Below are 20,748 nucleotides of genomic sequence, written 5' to 3'. Positions count from 1 at the left end.
TTTGTTAGAAAAAATATATACTTTTAATGTGCTATCTCTCCCTGATACTATTTGATACACAAAATGAACTAATTTACTAAAAAAAAAAAAAACACAAAAAACTTATCTAACATTGCAGTAAAACTCTTGTGTGTTAGAATCAAACAGTACAGAACGTAATTTTTAGTTCTTGAAATGATATAGGAAAAACAGTATTTTCCAAAATGTATTACAGAATAAATGCATAAAATATTTTTTAAAATCTAATAAAAATTGGTATAAGTCTTAGTAATCGCAAATATTTATTTTGAAACTAAAATTAAAATATCTGCAAACTTGGCCAAGTGGATATGTGAGATATATACCTTACCTACCTGACATTTTTTTTACTCACTTTCTGGGTGATAAGTTGAGATTTAAGTTGAAGGACAGGTCCCAGAGAGCAACATAGGCCCAGGAGTGGTTAGGTGGAATTAGAACTGTTCATCAATGACTAAACTACTTCTTGTTCCTCCACAAATGCACCTCAGGGCTAAGGGCAACCCTGTTGCTGTATGGTACTCAAGTGAGATTGTAAACATGAAATCGAGTCACCTCTCAAACATCTGCACTATGAAGAAGGCCAGTTCATGTGAATAATCAAAAAAAGTAAGTAATTCAGTAACAGTCACGTGTGTCTGAGCAGATCTTCCTTCTTAAATATGATCTGCTAAGTATAAAAATAAAACTGGTTCACATTCCCTACATAAACTTAAGGGAATTAGGAAAATAGGACATCAAGAAAATGCAGAAGCATGCTATACAGGGAAGTGAAGATAGCCCAGGAGATTTAAATGCAACTAAGGCTAACTCACAAATATGGTAAGTGAGAGGTAATTAAAAACTTAGGGAATGAATCAAAAGAAATAGAAGGCTTAGTCCGTGACCTGCAGGAACTTAGCGAGATAGTCTGTGACCTAAGATATGCACAAAACAAACAGGTAAAAGCAATTTGCCAAACAATATATCCTCTTATAATAATTTAAGAACTATTTAAATAAATAGTTAAAAGACATCCAAGAAATATAACTAATGAAAACAAATAACCTTTATAGAATTATAGTAAATGAAAATGTCACAATACAAACTATCACTATCTATCTCAATAAAAGAAATAAAGAAAAACTAAGCCAGGAAAAATAGGCTTTTAGCTTTGTACCTAAATAGAGAAGCTCGGGCAATCCACATAAAGGACTTCTTTGACATTCTCCTGATAAAAGCAGTTAAAAACCTTACAGAGTTGTCTATAAGAACAAACAATTAAAAACAACCTAAAAGTTTAACATTGTAGGAACATCCAAAATTATGGTACATAAACAGAATGAATACAGTCATTTATAATAATTAAGAAAACAAATGTCTTATTCTAGATTTTTTAAAAAAAGAACACAAAATCAATTGATTACAACTAAATAAAAATACTTATACATTTGGTCAAAAACTAAAAAGTCAACTGCAAAAATGAAAACAGCTTTGTTACTGTGGCCGATTATGAATGACTCTCTTTAATATCTTAATTTCTTTAAGGTTGTTGCCAATAAAGAAATTTTTAAAAAATAACCACCCTTGATAGGGGTTGTCTTACTGATTTCTCTTTGCCATAATTTGGCTGCATTCAATCTGTCCTTTTCAGATAAGGACTATAATCAACCAGTCTCCAATAATGTCTTCAAACTTTCCTTTTTGCTGCTAAATAATGGTCCCATTCCTCCCCCACCCACACACAAACACCCTCTACCCCACCCTTCCACCTCCCATAACTAGTAACATTTATATTTTACCCAACTCTAGAGCACTGGCCAAGCTAATGCTTCCACTTATAGTAGTCTCTCTCTCAGAGCACTTTCTAAGCTCATTGGGTTCCCTCTTCACCAGAAGTAAGACCACAGACTCAAGGACTAGGGAACTGACAAGTATATAAAGAGAGACAGAAGTCTCTGTCTATATTTATGAGATTTCTGCAATAGTGTCTGTTGGGGTATATATTAGGAAGGAAATTTATTTTTCATAAAATTCAGGCCTAATGAATGTACAAAAATAATTTATCAACTAATTCCTAAAATGTCATTTGGCTTTATAAGACATATTTGAATAACCAAATCTTTTAGAAATCTAGTAACAGAAGGAACACCATTTCTAGACTGTAAGCAAAGTTTTTTAATATCAGGCCTAAGAAAGCAATCATGACTCCTGTCTCCTAACAACATACACATTACCTGTCCCAATCACAAACTAACTGTGACCCTAATCAACTTTTAAAAGCTAAAATCTACCTGAATTACATAAACTGTAGGTATTACTTACTTCCGTTTTTTGGCTTTAACAGGTTCATCTTCATTAAGTTCTTCCATTAATTCTTGTTCTTCTTTAACTGTAAGATGAAATTTAATTAAACTTTGTCAGAATAAAAATAAGCAAGCAACTACTGAATTATTTAGGTATGAATCCTGCTACCCACTACCAGAACACTCCCTTCAATAGTATTAAAAAGAAGCTGCAATTTACAGTTAGTTCACTCACTTGCACTCATAGAGAATTGCCACTTTTGGATGGACAGCATCGTTGGGGTTGGGTGCCCTGGCAAAAACATTTCAAATATTATTATGAATGGTTACATGCATATATTACACAATCTTTTCTTTTAAAAAAGTATTGTTTATATAAAATATCCATCCCATACCATTCACTCCTTTATAGAATATTAAACAAAGCATAATAATTCTATATCTCCTCTATTAATCCTCCCTTTACATAAAATTTTCAACTCATTTTGAAATGATTCTTTATGATGCATGTATTTATCAAATAAATGGATTGAATCTTTGAAAACAGATTCATAAAAACAAAAGCAAATCACATACTTTTTTGGCATGATTCGATACTACGGTTATAAAGTATTATCGATATTACAGCTATAAAACAGATATTGCTGAAGGGGAAAAACTGGTGCCTGGTATCTTTAGCACCAGGGGGACTAAGTTTCACTGATTTATAAATCACTTGGAAGCAGAAAATGTTAGTACCACATAAATACAATCCATGAAGATTTCTCAATTACTATGAATGACACATATTAGGATTTGTTTCATCTGAAGTACTAAATGATTTATCTATCATGCTTCTATACTACAAGGGAAGATTCTATAAAAATACAATCATATCAATACAAGGGCAAATTACACTAAAAAATATGCAATAAAAATTACGTACAAATATTTGTCTTCATTATATATACTGGAATGCTGTCTGAACATTAAAAGATAATCTCTTAATAAGCTTTAAGTGTCTCCATATTCTCAGGAATAAGGCTTACCCTCCCTAAATTTCATCTAGTTTAAAACACTAAGCTTTTGTATTTTTGCAAAATTTTGTATTTTACAAAATTTTAGTAAACACTAAAATATTTTTAAAAACTCTGCACGGTTTTGATTATTTCAAAAAATATATGACTAGCCACAAAAGGTGACTATCAGTAGTACCAATATATACAACTGAAATCTTGACAATAAGTTAAAAAAAATACATATATATTTTACAAAAAATATTTTTATCCAAATTCTCTATTTTTTCTATCCCTATTACTGAACTCAAATTAGCATATTAGTTTATTTTCCATTTCTCAAATTTCCTATATTCCTTGAAAATAGAAAGTTTTTCTCAATGGCCTCACATTTTCTGTCAAAATATTAAAAGAATGTTAAAATTGAAGGATAAATTCCTAATTTAAAACTTACTTAGTTTCTTCACTTCTTCCATTCCTTTTTTATGAGGGGGCTCCTGAATAATTTTGTCAACATCCGCCCTTCCAATAAGATCATCAGGTCGGTCCCACATAGAAAGACGAGTGGTAGGATTATAAAAGAAGACCCGCTCATCACCAGTCCAAACAACACACCTAAGAATTGATTCAAATATCATTTTCTTGTGTTATGGAACATAACTAAGTCTTTTACTGTCATCTTGTCAGAGGGGAGGTGGTGATGGTGGGGAAGCACATGTCCATAAACCAAACATGATTTTTAGAACACAAAAGAGCTGACTGGCTCAGGTTAAAACAGCAGCTTAACGTATTAATTGATAAAAACAGGAAAAGCAAAGCAATTCGTGATCAAGGTTTAGAATGCTCAGGAACTTAGTTTGGCACACTCAATCTGAGAGTCCTACATTTTAACCTATTACAACAGACAAGTTTAATGGCAACAAATAATAATGCAACTAAGCAGTTCTAAAGCTAAAGAGCAGACCATAGCACCCAATCTATTACATAACACTTCTTAATATTCCCTACGAAACCAGAATTACTTACTCAAATGCAACCTTCTATGAAGCCTTTAATATCTGATTATATTTGGTATAAAACATTAAGGGAAGGACCAATTGTGCTATGGCACTGTAGCCCATACAGCCCACTTTTCCTGTTAATTACAAATAGAAATTCAGACAAAATAGAAAACACAAACACACAAGGACTCTGTAAATTAAAAAAAAATAGAAGTATGGAGGAGAGTCAAAATTTAGAGAAGCAACTGCAAGGGTGTCAATTTCCCATTTTGCTTCCTTAAACCTCTGCCCTGAGGGTGGCACAGTGGCTCGAGTGGCAGTAGCACAGGCAGCTAAAACTCCAAAAGAAATCAGGTCTTTGTAGCCAGATAATCAAAAGTTAATCAACAGCTGCCAAGCCCAAGGTGACCTAGATGTTGAAATTATCAGACAAAGCCTCTATTATTGAAATAATCAAAGACTTAAAAAGCAGCAATTATAATGAGGCTTCATGAAATACAGAAAAACATCTGAAATGAAAGAAAAGATAGAAGCTCTATCTCTCTCTCTGAGCAGAGAAATAGAAACTGTAAGAAACCAAAAATACCCAGAAATTTTAGATATGAAAAATACAACTGAGATTAAATTTTTCTGGATTGGCTTAAGAGCAGAATGGAGATGACAGAGGAAATGATCAGTGAATTAGAAGACAGATCAATAATTATCCCATCTGAAGAACAGAGGGCATAAAAAAGAGAATGAATAGAGTCTCAGGAACCTATGGGACTATATCAAAATGCCTAACATACATGTCATTGGGATCCCAGAAGGAGAAAAGGATATTGGGGGCAGAAAAAAGTTTGAAGACATAATGGCCAAAAAGCACCTCCAAATTTGGTAAAAGACATAAATAATAAAGCTCAGTGAACCTCAAACAGGATAAACTTCAAGAAAACCATGCTTAGACACAACATAATCAAACAGGTGAAAATCCAAAGCAAAGAAAAATCCATGATAGCAGCTAAGAAAAAAATACAATACAAACAGGGGAGCAAGCCCAATGATCATGGATTTCTTGCCAGAAACCACAGAGGCAAGAATACAGTAAAACAATATCCTTAAAGCTCTGGAAAAAAGAACTGCCAACCCAGAACTCTATATACAGTGAAAATATCCTTCAGAAACAAGGGCAAAAAAGATATTCTCAGATGAAGGAAAACTAAGAGATTTCATCTCCAGCAGACTTGCTCTATAACAAAGTTTTTCAGGCTGAAAGGAAATGATACTAAAGGAAAACCTGGATCTTTAGGAATGAAGGGAAAAAACAAATGGTAAATATCATAGGTATTTTTTTACTCTTAAGTTCTTGAAAATACATATGAAAAATTATAACATTGCCCAGTGGGGTTTTCAATGTATACAGAAGTAATGCATGTGACAACTATAACATAAAAGTAAGTGGGTATGCACAGCTGGTGGGAATGCAAATTGGTGCAGCCTCTATGGAAAACGGTATGGAGATTCCTCAAAGAATTAAAAATAGAGATGCCCTATGATCCAGCCATCCCACTACTGGGAATCTATCCAACGCACCTGAAACCAACAATCCAAAGAGGCTTATGCACCCCTATGTTCATTGCAGCATTATTCACCATAGCCAAGAAGTGGAAGCAACCTAAGTGTCCCTCGACTGACGATTGGATTAAGAAAATGTGGTATATATATACAATGGAATACTACTCAGCCATAAAAAAAGACAAAATCGTCCCATTTGCAACAACATGGATGGGCCTGGAGCGTATTATGTTAAGTGAAATAAGCCAGAAAGAGAAAGACAAACACTGTATGATCTCACTCATATGTGGAATATAAACCAACACATGGACAGAGAAAACTGGACTGTGGTTACCAGGGCAGTGGGGGTGGGGGGGCACAAGGGGTGAAGGGAGTCATATATGTGGTGATGGACAAACAAAAATGTACAACCCAAAATTTCACAATGTTAGAAACCATTAAAACATCAATAAAAAAAAAATACAAAACAAAAACAAAAACAAAACAAAAAAGTAAGTGGGTATGGGGTTAAAAAAGAACCTATATGGTGGCAAGGTTTCCATATTTTATGTGAAGTGGTACAATAATAACTCTAAGTAGACTATGATGGTTAGGTATGTTGTTGCAAATGGGACTCAGAACAACTCAAAAATAATGCAGAGATATAACCAGAAAGCCAACCAATAAATTATTAAACGGAATGCTAAAAAATATTCAAATAATTCAACTGAAGGTAGTAAAGGAGGAACTGAGTAACAAAAAACAGAGAAGACAAACAGAAAAAATAGATCTAAATCCAATCATATGAAAAATTACATTAATGTTAATAGTCTAAACACTTCAATTAAAAAGCAAGAAGACAGAGTGGATAAAAACGCAAGACACTACTATAAGCTGTCTTAAGAGACAAATTTCAAATATAAAGTCAGAGAAAGGTTGAGAAAGGTAAATGGATGGAAAAAGATATACCATGCAATTAGCATAAAAACAGGAATGGCTATTTTAATAACAGATGAAACAGACTTTGAAACAAAGCATATTATGAGAGATAGAGTCATTTCACAATGATAAAAAAGACAATCAGCAACAAGTAACAATTGTAAAATGCATAAGTCTATTAACAGAGCCTTGAAACAGATGAAGAATGGACCAAATTAAAGAGAGAAATAGGCAATTCCACAATTATAGTAGATCCATGCCACTCTTTCTCAGCAATTGATAGACCAACCAGACCCAAAAACAAACAGTACTGAGATAGATCATATGCTGAACAAAAAAAAAAGTCTTAATGAATTTCAAAGTACCAAAATCAAAGAAAAGTGCATTCTCTGACCACAGGGCAATTAAATCAGTAACAGTAAGATATCTAGAAAAACCCCAAATTCTGGAAATGAAAGGACGGATTTCTAAATAATTCATGAATCAAAGACAAAACCAGAAAATAAATTTTAAAACAATACAAACTGAATGGCAATGAAAACACAACACATCAAAACTTGTAGGATGCTGCTAAAGCAGTGCTTAAAAGGAAACTATGGCTTTAAATGCTTATATTAGAAAAGGAGAAACAACTAATACTAATGACCTAAGAGTCAATCAGAAGAAACAAGAAAAAGAAGTGTAAAGTAAACCCAAAGTAAGCAGAAGGAAAGAAATAATAAAGATGAGAGTAGAAATCAATTAAAAAAGAAAAAAAAAAAAAGATAGGGGAGCCGGCCCCGTGGCCCGTGGTCAAGTTTGGCATGCCTCACTTTGGCGGCCCAGGTTTGGTTCCTGGGCGTGGACCTACACCACTCATCGGCGGCCATGCTGAGGTGGCAACCTAAATACAAAATAGAAGAAGCCTGGCACAGATGTTAGCTCAGGGGAAATCTCCCTCAAGCACAAAGAAGAAGACTGGCAACTGATGTTAGCTCAGGGTGAATCTTCCTCAGCAAAAAAAAAAAAAGACAACCAGCCCAAAGCTGGTTTTTTGAAAAGACGAACAAAATTGGCAAACTTCTAGCTAGACTGATCAAGAAAAGAGAACACATCACCACTACGTGGAAAGAAAAAAGGGGTTATCAGCACAGATCATACAGACATTTAAAGGACATTAAGAGAATAATATGAACAAATTCAACAACTTAGACAAAATAAGCAAATTTCTTGAAAAATACAACTTACCAAAACTGACAGAAGAAACAAAAAATCTGAACAGTCCTATAGCTATTAAAGAAGTTTAATATGTTATCAAAAACCTTCCCCAAAAGAAAACTCTAGTCCTAGATGGTTTTATTTGTTAATTTTATAAAACCGTGAGGAAAAAGTAACATCATCTTTCAAACTTTTTTAGTAAATAGAGGAGTAGAATTCACCAATCACCACCCAGCTAATTTTATAAAACCAGCATAACCCCAATACCAAAACCTAACAAAAACAGTACAAAATTACTATTCAATATCCCATATGAATATAGATGTAAAAATCCTTAATAAAACATTAGCAAATCAAATCAAATCCAACAATATATAAAAAAGGTTAATCATCATGACAAGGTTTATTTTAGAAATGCAAAGCTAGTTTAACATTCAAAAATCAATGTAATTCACCCTATTAAAAGAATGAAGAAGTAAAACTAACTCATTTCAAAAGATGCAGATTTATGATAAAAACACTAACAAACATAGAATAGTAGGGAACGTCTTCAAACTATTTGAGGGTATCTATGAAAAACCTATAGCTCATATTAATTATATCTGACGGTAAAAGACTGAACTGTCTCCTCCTGATATCAGGAACATGGCGAGGATGCCCACTTTCACCTCTTCTATTTAGCAATGTACTGACAGTCCTAGCAATAAGGAGAGAAAAATAAAAAGCATTAAAAATCAGAGAATAAGAGATAAAATGCTCCTAAGTGCAGAAGATATGATTATCTACACAGAAAATCCCAGAGAATCTACAAAACTACTATAATAAATGAATTTAGCAAGGCTCTAGGCTACAAAGTAAATATACAAAAATCAACTGTATTCCTATATACTAACAGCAATCAACTGGAAAATGAAATTTAAAAAAAATCTAATTTGCAGTAGGACCAAAAAACATAATACCTAGGACTAAATCTAGCAAAATATGTCTAAAACACTGCACTGAACACTGCTGAGAGAAATTAAAGGCCTAAATAAATCGAAAGATAAATGATGTTCATGGATTGGAAGACTCAATCTTGTTAAGATGTGAAATCTCCCCAATTTATCTATAGATTCAATGCAGTCTCAATCAAAATTCCAGCAGGCTTTTTTTCTTTGATAGAAAGTGACAGGCTGATTCCACAATTTACATGGAAATGCAAAGAATACAGATAAACCAAGTTAATGTTTTTTTTAAAAAAATTGACCCTACCTGATTTCAAAACTTGAGTTTCAGTAATCAAGACAATTCAGTATTGGCAAACCAACATATAAATCAATTGCAACAAAACAGAGAGTCCAGAAATAGACTCAAACAAGTAATTTTTGACAAAGGTACTAATGCAATTCAACGGAACAAGGAAAGTCTTCTCAACAAATGGTGCTGATCCACTACCCATATAGGAAACAAATGAACATGGACCCTTACTTCACACCATCCACAAAAATTAACACAAAACTATTCCAGACCTAAATGTAAACTCTAAAGCCATAAAACTTCTAGAAGAAAACATGGAGGAAATCTTTGTAATCCTGGGGTTGGGAAAGGTTTCTTAACACACAAAAAAGCACAAACCACAAAGAAAAAAATTGACAAATTGAACCTGAAATTAAAAACTTTTGCTCTTTGGAAGATATTATTAAAAAAATGAAAAGGTAATCCACAGACTACTAGGGGAATATTCACAAAAATAAATCAGACAAAGGACTTTCACATCAAGAACATATAAGAACTCTTACACTTCAATAATATGAAAAACAACCCAATAAAAAGTAGGCAAAAGATATGAACATATACTTTACAAACAACATATGAATGGCAAATAAGCATGTGAAAAGACGTTCAATGTCATTAGTAATCAGGGAAATGTAAATTAAAACCACACCCATTCGAACGGCTAAAATGTTCAAAAACCGAGCATGTCAAATGTTATAGAGGATGGTGAGCAACTAGAACTCTCATACATTGCTGATGGGAATTTCAAAATGGTAGGACTGCTTTGGAAGGCAACTGGGCAGTTTCTTAGGAAGTTAAGCACATATGCCAAATAATCCAGCCATTCCACTCCTAGTTATTTACCCAAGAGAAACAAAAACATGTCTACGCAAAAACTTATACGATAATGTTCACAGCCATTTCATTTGCAATTTACTGAACTGTTTCCAGTTTTTGGCTATTACAAATGGGCAAATATCTAGGAGCAGAATACCAGAAAACTGGAAACAACTCAGAAGCGCATCAACAGGTGAATGTATAAACAAATTGTGGCATATTCAAACAAAGGCATGCTACTCAGCAATAAAAAGGAACAAACTAACGAATCTCAAAATCATTATTGCTAAGTGAAAGAAATTACCGAGCCAGTCATAAAAGGCCACATATCATATGATTCCATTTATATGAAATGTTCAGAATAAGTAAATCTAGACAGAAAGTAGACTAGTGGTTGCCTATGGCTGAGGGAGGTGACAGCAAATAGGGAGTGACTGTCAACGAACATGGGGTTTCTTTCTGGGGTAATGAAAATGTTCTAAAATTGATTATGGTAATGGATGGATAACTCTATGGATATATTAAAAACAATTAAGTTGTATTCTTTAAATTGGTGAATTGTATGGTATGTGAATTATCTTTATTTTTAAAAAGAAGCTAGACAAAAAAAGTATATATGATTCTTGATATAAAAATTCTAGAAAATGCAAAGTAATCTATAATAATAGAAAGCAGAGGGATGCTTAGGGATGGAGATAGAGGGAGATGTGGACTAGAAAGAAACACAAGGAAACTTCTGGGGCTACTGGAAATGTTTACCTTGATTGCGGTAATGAACTTGAAATATATGCAGCTTACTGTACTTCAATTGTACCCCAATAATACAAATAAAAAATAAAGAGAAAATGTATAATGTACTACCAAACCAAAATCTTTTGTGGAAATGGACTAGATACTTTTTTTGTCATGGAATCCAACCAAAAACTAAGGCTTACTGATCCTAGGGAATACAAAATGCTTTTAGTTTCGACCTCGCTTTACAATTAATGTTAAAAGCAGGGATGGGGGACACAAGTGTTATCATTTTCATCCAACTATTCAATGTAGAATTCTCCTCAAGAATTTCCATTAGAACCATCCTGAGACACTTAAGCCATCTTGTTAGATGTTTAACTTTATTGGGGGGAAAAATCTAAGCCTAAATTTTCTATGCCAGTTTCTAAAACACTGTTTGATCTTTATTAACAGCAGTAACTACTTTAAGATGGAGATGCTATTCTATTAACTCATGTTGGCTTCAGCGTGCTTCAGTGTGCTAACATAGCTCCAATGGTGTTAGTGGTAAATGTGGAGTGAGAAGCTGTCGGGACATTTCAAAATTAACAGTAAAAATATGGACAAAGAATTCTCATGTCAGGAAACCGCCCTGTGCTAAAAATATGCATGATAAAGTGCTTGGGGTGAAGTGTACTGATATCTGCAACTTTTAATGCATCAAAAAAATAAGACTGATTGGCAGATGCATTAAGGGATGGATAGATAAGTGATAAAGCAAATATGATAAAATGTTAACTGCAGAATCTAGGTGGTCAATATATTATGTTCACTGTTCTAGAAACATTGTATTAATGTTTCTTTATGTTTTAATTTTTTCATAATAAAATATTGCAAGTAAAAACAAAAAAAAAAAACCTATATAGAAACAAAGCAGCTAAGTAAATAAATAAATAAAATAAAGGCCCTGTGCCACTTTTGGTAAATAGAAAAGCGACTAAAAGTTCAAAGATAAATTTCTCATAAGTTAAAACCCAACAAAAACTATAGACAAATAAAGCACGGCAAATACGGGCGGCCCCTCACTTTGCACGAGACTGTGAAAATAACTGCAAGCTAAATCTGTGTGATGCAATCTTAGTGAGCAATGAAAAAAATGACAGTTGGCCCATGACCTTGAAAAACTTTTGTCAAAACATTAAAAACTCTCTTAGAACCAGAAACTAAAGTTCACTGATCCTAGAGAATACAAAATGCTTCTAATTTTGACCTCTCTTTACTAATTGAAAAAAAAAAGGCAAACTAATGCTGTAAAATACCAGAAAAAAAATCCCAACATAGGTAAGGGAAACATGAAACTTCATGTTTTACATTTAGCTTAACTTATCTCTAAAGAAACAGTAATTTGAAGAGCAACATTTGAAGATATCAAGAAATAGACTAATAAAAATTTCATTATCCAAATGAAGTGGCATACCGTGCTTAGCTGAACAATTTGTTTAGCTTAAAGTTAGCACTTACCTGTTTTATAAGAAATGGAAAATAACGAATTAGGGAATTAAAGTGACACTGATAATACACTCCTTCATTGATAGAACTTGGAAGATAATTTGGACAAGTGGTTATCTTTCATGTATTCAGATGGACCGTAAAAGCACTAGGAACATACAGTTGCATTTTGGGGGGTGGTGGGTGGATGGAGATGCTTCCTAAGAAAGACACAGAACCTAGAAGTTTAAATAAAAAGATCAATAAATCTGACCTCATCAAAATATAAAATTTATATATGACAGATATTAAAACAAAAATCAAGAGATAGGGAGAAATTTTAATACAGGTAAAGGTCAAACGGTTAACAACAGTATACATAAAAAGCTCTCACATATTAAGAAAAAGACAAGTCGATAAGAAGATATGTGAAAACTATGAAGAGGTAATCCACAGCCAATAAACATAAAATAGGTTCATTTACACCAGCGTTCTGGAAACATATAGTAAGATTCCTTTTCTTCTTTTTTTTTACGTTTTATTTTTTATTTTTATTTTTTGGTGAGGAAGATTGTCCTTGAGCTAACGCCTGTTGACAATCTTCCTCTTTTTGCTTGAGGAAGATTGTCCCTGAGCTATCATCTGTGCCAATCTTCCTCTATTTTGTATATGGGATGCCGCCACGGCATGGCGTGAAGAGCAGTGTGTAGGTCCACACCTGGGATCCGGACCCGTGAACCCGAGGCCACCGAAGTGGAGTGCACGAATATAACCACTATGCCACTGGGCTGGCCCCCAAGATTCCTTTTCTTATCACGTTACCAAAGATTTAAAAAGAATATCCCTATACTGGTCGGAGTGAGGGAAAACTGGTACTCTCAGGCTGTTGTTGGGAAAAGTAACTGGTATAGCCCCTCCTCTCTCCAACAAAAAAATATCCTTTCTGAGTTCTACTTAGTAATATCCATTAAAATTTTAAATAGCTATACCACTTGATTCAGCAATTTCATTTCTAGGAATCAGGCGAACAGAAATACTTGCATGTGTTCACAAAGAAATATGTGTAACGATGTCCTCAACAGCAACTTTCGTAATGCCAGGGGCAAAAAATCCACAAAAACCAGATGAACCTAATCATTCATTTGTAGGAAAATTATGCATTTTCACGCAACAGAAACTATGCTATGACAAGTAGATTTAGAGATATTAAAATTGCAAAATTTATGAGACATATTTAGAAAAAAACACTACTGAGTAATATTCTTTTTTTAAGACACTATAATGTACATGTATACCACACACACACCCCTCTACACATACGTACATAAAGCACAATACAGGAAAAGGTTCACAAGGCATATGTACCAAACTTTTATTAATGAGGAGGCTTGGTGAAGATGGAATTCCACAATTTTTTACTTCATATAATTCTTCCATATTGTATGCTTTTTTAATGCATTCACATATTCTTTTCTAATAACAGCCTACCAGATCAATGAGAAAATAACTCAAAGTAGAGCACAAAAACTATAGATATAAATCATAAGGGAAAAAGTAAGAGGTTTAGAGGATAATAAATAGAAGAGACTTGACACGCCAATGAGAAATGTTTCAGAAAAGGAAAAAAAAAAAGATGAAGAGAAGCAATAATTAAATAAATTCCAAAAGAAAATTTCACTAATTTGAGAACAGATCTAAGTCTGAAAATTGACGAAGCCCACGGAGGTCCAGACTCGTGGGGTTCAGAGTTGGTTAACAGCTTTTCATATAAAATACTCAAACAGAGAAACAACCTACGAATACATTCTTTGAATACAGATTGTTTTCATAACTTTGATTTTGGAAGCAGATAAGTATTTTGCATAATTATTTTTTAAAAAAAGAGCCTATGTATCAAGTTAGTGGAATAACTACATAGAAAATAACTATTCCAAATGCCTTTACAACACAGTAACTTAACTATACATCCCCATCCCTGGAGTGATAGACTCTAAACATAAAAATAAATGAAAAGAAAAAAAGCTTAAACTCTCTTCAGTAACCACATTGTTAGTGATAGATAGCGCTTGTATTGTTATTCCGTGACTTGTGAGAAAAGCAAATAATTATGTTGCTATCACTCAGAAACATGATTTTCAGCAGGAAAGGAGATACTGAATTAAGTTAGATGATGAGGTTCAGTAAAAATCTTGTAGTAGACTTGAATTGCAAGTAATGATGTGAACTCATGATGTATCTTTAAACATGTTATCTTCCATCTGTGTCTACCAAAGAGGTATAAAAATAATGACTAATTCAGTAGTAACAACTATCCCTAGACCCTACACTGTGGCCTATAAATGCCACTTCCCACAAAAAGAAAACAGGGCTTCTTGGAAAAATGGCTGAATCTAGGTCTGAGACAGGACATACATGACATAAGCTAGGAACATCTTGGCGGAGCAGAAAGCAACAAAGGTATCGAAGATAGAGCTGTAACAAAAAAAACCTCAGGAGTCAACCTTAAGAGGCTTCACCTCGCCAAAGATGAAACAACTGAACATCACTAAGGATAATAATTACGATGGAATAAGAACATACAAAATACAGTTAAATCTGTGAATTTGTAATACTCAAACCAACTCATCATTCTGAAAACCAGTAAATCCTTTCTTTGCTATACAATGTATATCTCTAAATAACCAAAGTTGGTAAGGGAAGCACCTCTAAGTATCCCAGTTAATAACTGGGAAAGAAATGATAGAAATACATTACCGCCACTTCCAATTCTTAATGATTTAACGGATCTAGGCCAGGTTTTGCAACCTCATCACTACTGACATTTTGGGCCAAATAATTAATTCTTGTAGGGAGCTGCCCCGTGCATGGTAGGATATATAGGAGCATCCTTGGCCTCTACCCACTAGATGCTAGATGCTATTAACACCTTCCAAGTTATGACAACCAAAAATCTTGTCAAAATTACTCCTAGCTGAAAACCACTCATCTAGGCAATAATAATCAGCAATGGCTGCTAACATCACAAAAAAAGAGACAACTAGATGCATCCTGAGGGAAAGGTACATCACTTATGTACTAGTCTTGCCAGAAAGATCAAACCCGAATCTGATCACATCTCTGTATCTGTTTGCTAGTTTGTAGGAAATTCAGGAATGGAGTACTCTATTAAACAATACCATGGGGATGCAATAATAAAATCCAGACTGTGGGTCTCTATAAAAAAAACATTTATTTTTTCAGTAACTAAAACAAGAAGGAAAACAAGTTGGAAGGGAACCTATAGATTACAAGACTTAAGAAACAAGCCAACTCATTACAATGTGTGGACCATATATGAATTAAATGAGTTGGAACAGGAGAGAAAGCACTGATGTGGGGAGAGGAAGAAAAGGGAGAAGCAAAAAGAAAAGAAAAAGTAGACTATTCAGCATTTAGATAAAAAGACATAATTTAACATAGTTCTATAAACATAATCACATATGTGAGTATATTTTTAAAATTTTAAAAAATTTTAAACAATAAGAAGTAGATTCAGGATCTCACAGCGATTCAAGTCTATAATTATGAACAACAAACATTAATGGAGACTACTATGAAGGGAGGAAGACACTGTAGCAATTGAGTTTTAGGTTTGAACACCCAAAACACTACGAATAAGAACCAAAATATTCAGTAGATAAAAACATACATGTGACATATACTTTTTTAAAGTAAAGTACTTTTTCCTTCTATAAGATAAACCATGTAACAACCAAGCATGGCAAAAAATAAGTAAATAAAACAACTTATTAATTAAGCCAGGTACATACCATGGAGTACCAGGAATAGGGGTAGTAGCTACTGGCTTTGCCTTCTGGGCAGCCTTTTCTTCTTCGGTCATCTCTTCTTCTTTGGGCTCCTGTGGGAAATGATATTACTCTCATTTAATTAATATCACAAAATTATACCTGAATATTCCACAAATACAAGTATTACTGCGAATACCTCAAAGTACAACCAACACAAGGTCTGTTGCTAGCACAGGGAGGGGAGAATGAGTAGGAATTTCTAAGAAAGTTCTCAATTCTTGGCCCCTAGACTGAGCCAAATGCCACAACAGCAGACCCAAACAGCAGCAGATGGTCCTGTCTTACAGACTCACTACCCATCTGCTTAGGAGCAGAAATGGGGAATACAGTATAGAAAATCAGAGAAGACATCTTCATTTAAGGTCGTTTCTCTTTTCTGCTAACTTCCTTACTAATAAAACACGACTACCATTGGTCCCTCACTAAATAAAGGAAGCTTCTGAAACGCAGATTTCTTTTTTCTTTTTTGTTTTTTTGAGGAAGATTAGCCCTGAGCGAACATCCATTGCCCATCCTCCTCTTTTCGCTGAGGAAGATTGGCCCTGGGCTAACACCCCTGTCCATCTTTCTCTACTTTGTAGGGGACACCGCCACAGCATGGTTTGACAAGCGGTGCATTGGTCTGTGCCCAGGATCCGAACCTGCGAACCCCAGGCCGCCAAAGCGGAGCATGCAAACTTAACTGCTACGCCACTGGGCCGGCCCTGAAAAGCAGCTTTCTTTTACTGCTGTATAGAGAGCATTCCAGGAGAGAAAAGATAAAATATAACAAACATTCGCCAAATATGAAGTTGTATTTATCATTTTAACGTGCATCAGTCTATAAGTCAAGCAGCTGGAGATCAGGGCCAAGCGCTGGTCCAAGGCCCTTTCTTTCTAGGGGCCTCAGTTTAGTATAAGAAGTAAGTTAATGAAACTTTTAAAGGAAAAACTGAATTAGAAACCTCAGAGAACCCTAACATTTCAGAAACCCGATGTATAGCAATTATCTAAAAAATTATATCAAATAGTTTTTCAGTTACAAGTAAATTGTACCCGACAATGTTGGCTCCCAGATTAACGAGTTGTGGCCCTTTACCTCCTTTATCTCCTTTATTGGCTCTTCTTTAGGATCCTCCTCCTCCGTCTCCATTGGCAGAGGTTCTTCAGAAGGTTCTTTAATTGGCTCTTTAATCTTCTCCTCTAATTTTTCTATTAAAAAGTTAAGATAATATCACTCAATGATTTTCAGAGGCTAAGCAGTTAAGATACTCCATTTCTAGTTATTAACCCCAAAGATAAAATGTTCTTCCTTGTAATATCATTAATTTGAATCTAATGTAATGCTCAATTTCAAATACCTTGCTATACCAATGAGGAAATTGTCACTAGAAAAGAACTACTCATTTCAGAGGGACACAAAGTCTTTCAGGGCCTTCATGTTATCACTTGTAGCAATCATTCATTCTGCTGAAAAGGATAAGATACTAAGATACTCAGGAACAGAAACAGAGTCTTGGGATATAGAAAATTAGGAGTCTTCTTCATCTAAGACTCCAAGGGCCTAAATTTTTTTCTTCAGAACACATACAATACACACATTCCTTCCCGATCAATGCTATCAATCTCAATAAGGATAACAATAATTATATACTAGAATAATTATGCAATTCCTGACTACAGCAAATATATATATATATATATATTTGTACGGATGTATAAGTTAATTTCTCCAGGCAGAAAAATGATGGACAAACATTAAGCAGAAGAACTGGCTTTTTAAATAAATACATATTTATCAATTTACTAGATATAAACAATCCAACAATTATGTAATTAGAAAATCCATCTAATGTGTTAAAAAGGAATTAACTCAGAATTTCAAATAGTATTCTATTTATAATATCATAGTTTGTATTATGTCCCACCAACTCATTAAAGCTATACCTTTTTCCTTCAGTTCTTGGGGTTTTTCCCAGGTTGATTCTAATGTTCTATTATTATAATAATAGGTCTTCCCATCTGCTGTTTTATATTCAGTCCACTCAGAAACTGCTGTTGCTCCAGCTAAGGTAGCAGGTGAAGCTGCAATAGCAACCTGGGGATGTATCATGGGTACGATAGGAGGGGCCATTCCTGGCAATACACCTAAAAGAAGAATAACAAAAAGTTAGATCCAAATATCACATTGCAATACAAAGTAAAACTTCAACATACAAGCTAAATCTATTAAATGTTAATAAATGAATGAGCCAGTTGGAAAAATGAAAAAAAAAATCATAAAAAATGTGATTTAATTACTTAAATCTATATTCTGGTTTAGTTCTAACACCTAAACTCAATTAGATTCAGAAATTCAACCCAAGAAGTACCTTAAGAGCAGTCAGAAATTTGGGCCACACCTATGATGAAGTCTTAATAAGTCTTCATAAATTATAAAAATCCTGGTACATTCTCTATTTATTAGAAGTATTTTTATAAAGAAGTTCTCAAATTCTAATGAAATCAAGGCAACAAGCATATTTCCTGAGGCAAAATTATTTTCTAGTTTTAAGGTACCTACTAAAAGCTTATGAATAAAATTCTCAGTTTTAAACTAAATGACTGAGTTATTATCAAATCTACTTTAATATACTAAGTGATTAAGTCAGAGATCCCTGTAAATTCTGTCAGTCAGTTTAGCCTTTTCCTAAAAGAAAGCAAAGTTTCTTCTGTTTTTTTTTAAAAGATAGGCCAAGATTTATATTTTTTACAAGACAGCTACACAAGCTGATACTATATAAATAACTAAGGATACGTGAAACAAAATTGAAAAAAACCTTCAAATCCTATACTAGAATTTAAGTTTCAGGTAGTTATCTTCAATAACTTTAAAATGTAAATTTATACTATACACAAATATTCACACATATATATTCACTAGCATGCAAGCATAATCACATCACTTTACACATGAAAATGATTTTTTTATATTTAACTTAAAAACACATCAAAAAATAAAATTAAATGTTATGAATATGAGAATGAAGTTGTTTACACTTATTACAAAAATTAAGATATAAAGTGATCTGACCTTATTTGCTTTTGTGAACCAAAGAAGCTAATACTACAGGCAATTGGGAAAATTAAGTGTTGGCCAAATATGACAACTGCATTTATACTGCTCATTAAAAAGAAAAATATAAAAAAATCCACTCACTTGGGCAAAAATAAATAAATAAAAGGATAAACAACAACATTCACTACCATGCCAACTTACAGACAAAACAAACTAAGATGGTTTTAAAAATTACCGGTCTTGGTGGTAGCGACTGTCTTTACATACGGGCAGCTGACTATTTGCATCATTGCTACACCTGTAAAATGGATAAGCAAGCATACGTTGGAAAGCTGCCATTGTATGTCAGCTACCACTGGGATTCAGGGAAATAATTTACCACTACAATTTAGAATGCTATTTCCAATGAAAAAGACCAAGAATGGAATAAAATTTCTTTATGTTTGACATTTTGTGGGAAGTGGTGCCAAATCCAATGATAACTAACTCTATGTTTATAGCATCATTTACCTTTTTATCAAACCAGCTCTGATAATATTTGAAGGAGTCTCAGGAGTTTCAACTCAACAAAGGAAAGCCCCTTCATTACATATACATAACAAGTTCTCATGTGGGACATTTTCCCACAGGACATCAAACCCATGCTGCTGTTGCTTAGAAACCAGTGAAAGGCAGATGCAGCATGACACCGACAAGACACTTTCTCTATGTGCTAAGTGGAAACTACATGCAGAAGCTGAGGCATGGAGCATAACCATGCAGAAGTAGAAAAAGAATAAGAGAGGACAAAGAGGGGTGGGAGGGAAAGGAAGAAAATAAGGTATGAGATGGATCCAAATACTCTACTGCAAATAATACTTTAAATAAATGAAGGGCAAAGATGAAGAGGGTAGCATTCAACTAATGAGAAAATATCCAGGTTTAGTGCCTGCTGTGTGGAATGCCATGGGCTTGGGACACTGTGGAGGCAGGCTAACATGTAAAGAAAAATACAGCCCTTTTAACACTATTAATGACTACATGGGCTGGTTGCTTCAAAAACCTCTATCACTTAAGGCAGCTAAAGGAGTAGCACTTGTATTAAAGAATGGAAATTACGTACAGTTCTTAGAAGAATGAAGACTCATCATGATGCATTACAATGGTGATAAAAAGGGAATGAAAGGAAAAGCTGGAAAACTAAGACTGATTAATTGAGGAAATTCAAAATTAAGAGTGAATTTAAATTGTTTTTAAAGGAAAAGGCTGAAGGAAAAGGGCTGGGAAATTAAATTCTATTTTCTATTTGTTTTGGCTGAAAAAAACAAACCTAGTTTGGTACCAATAAAAATTAAAAATAAACTATTTTCCCCACTAAAGTATAGGAAAAGAAATTTCTCCTAATTCAGAACGAAAATTAAAATTAAACTCTTGGGTTCGTAAATAATGTACCTATGTTCACACACACACACACAAAAATACTGCCAATTTTTGAAAAGTATCTTTTATTTCTTAATTATTATTTTAAATAAAGAATGTTAAAGCCAAACTTTCTATTAACTTTGAAACTAAAACAAAAACACTGGATCATAAGGGCATGCTAAGTAAAGTTGTATGTATAGT

At 33.7% G+C, this 20,748-nt stretch overlaps 1 protein-coding gene across 5 annotated transcripts in view; it reads right to left on the bottom strand.

The window, feature by feature from the left end:
* The window catches only part of TCERG1 (transcription elongation regulator 1), a 65,949-nt gene that overhangs the window by 26,756 nt on the left and 18,445 nt on the right, over positions 1-20,748 (bottom strand). For 2 of the 5 annotated variants that reach the window (XR_009220460.1, XM_058543352.1), the window contains exons 6-13: positions 19,382-19,444; positions 18,036-18,236; positions 17,188-17,300; positions 16,071-16,159; positions 3,753-3,913; positions 2,539-2,595; positions 2,323-2,389; positions 1,178-1,228 (exon numbers count right to left, since the gene is read on the bottom strand). Coding sequence is in view for 4 of the 5 variants with exons in the window: in XM_058543352.1 (XP_058399335.1) it covers positions 1,178-1,228; positions 2,323-2,389; positions 2,539-2,595; positions 3,753-3,913; positions 16,071-16,159; positions 17,188-17,300; positions 18,036-18,236; positions 19,382-19,444 (802 nt within the window). In the remaining variant the exon portion in view is untranslated. The remainder of the gene's footprint in view (positions 1-1,177; positions 1,229-2,322; positions 2,390-2,538; positions 2,596-3,752; positions 3,914-16,070; positions 16,160-17,187; positions 17,301-18,035; positions 18,237-19,381; positions 19,445-20,748) is intronic. The other 3 variants (XM_058543357.1, XM_058543368.1, XM_058543376.1) reach the window with 3 other exon arrangements.

Source organism: Diceros bicornis, chromosome 1 (assembly GCF_020826845.1).
Source record: "Diceros bicornis minor isolate mBicDic1 chromosome 1, mDicBic1.mat.cur, whole genome shotgun sequence".
NCBI lineage: Eukaryota > Metazoa > Chordata > Mammalia > Perissodactyla > Rhinocerotidae > Diceros > Diceros bicornis.
Note: the sequence above shows the minus strand (reverse complement) of the source record. Positions and strands in the feature narration are given on the sequence as shown.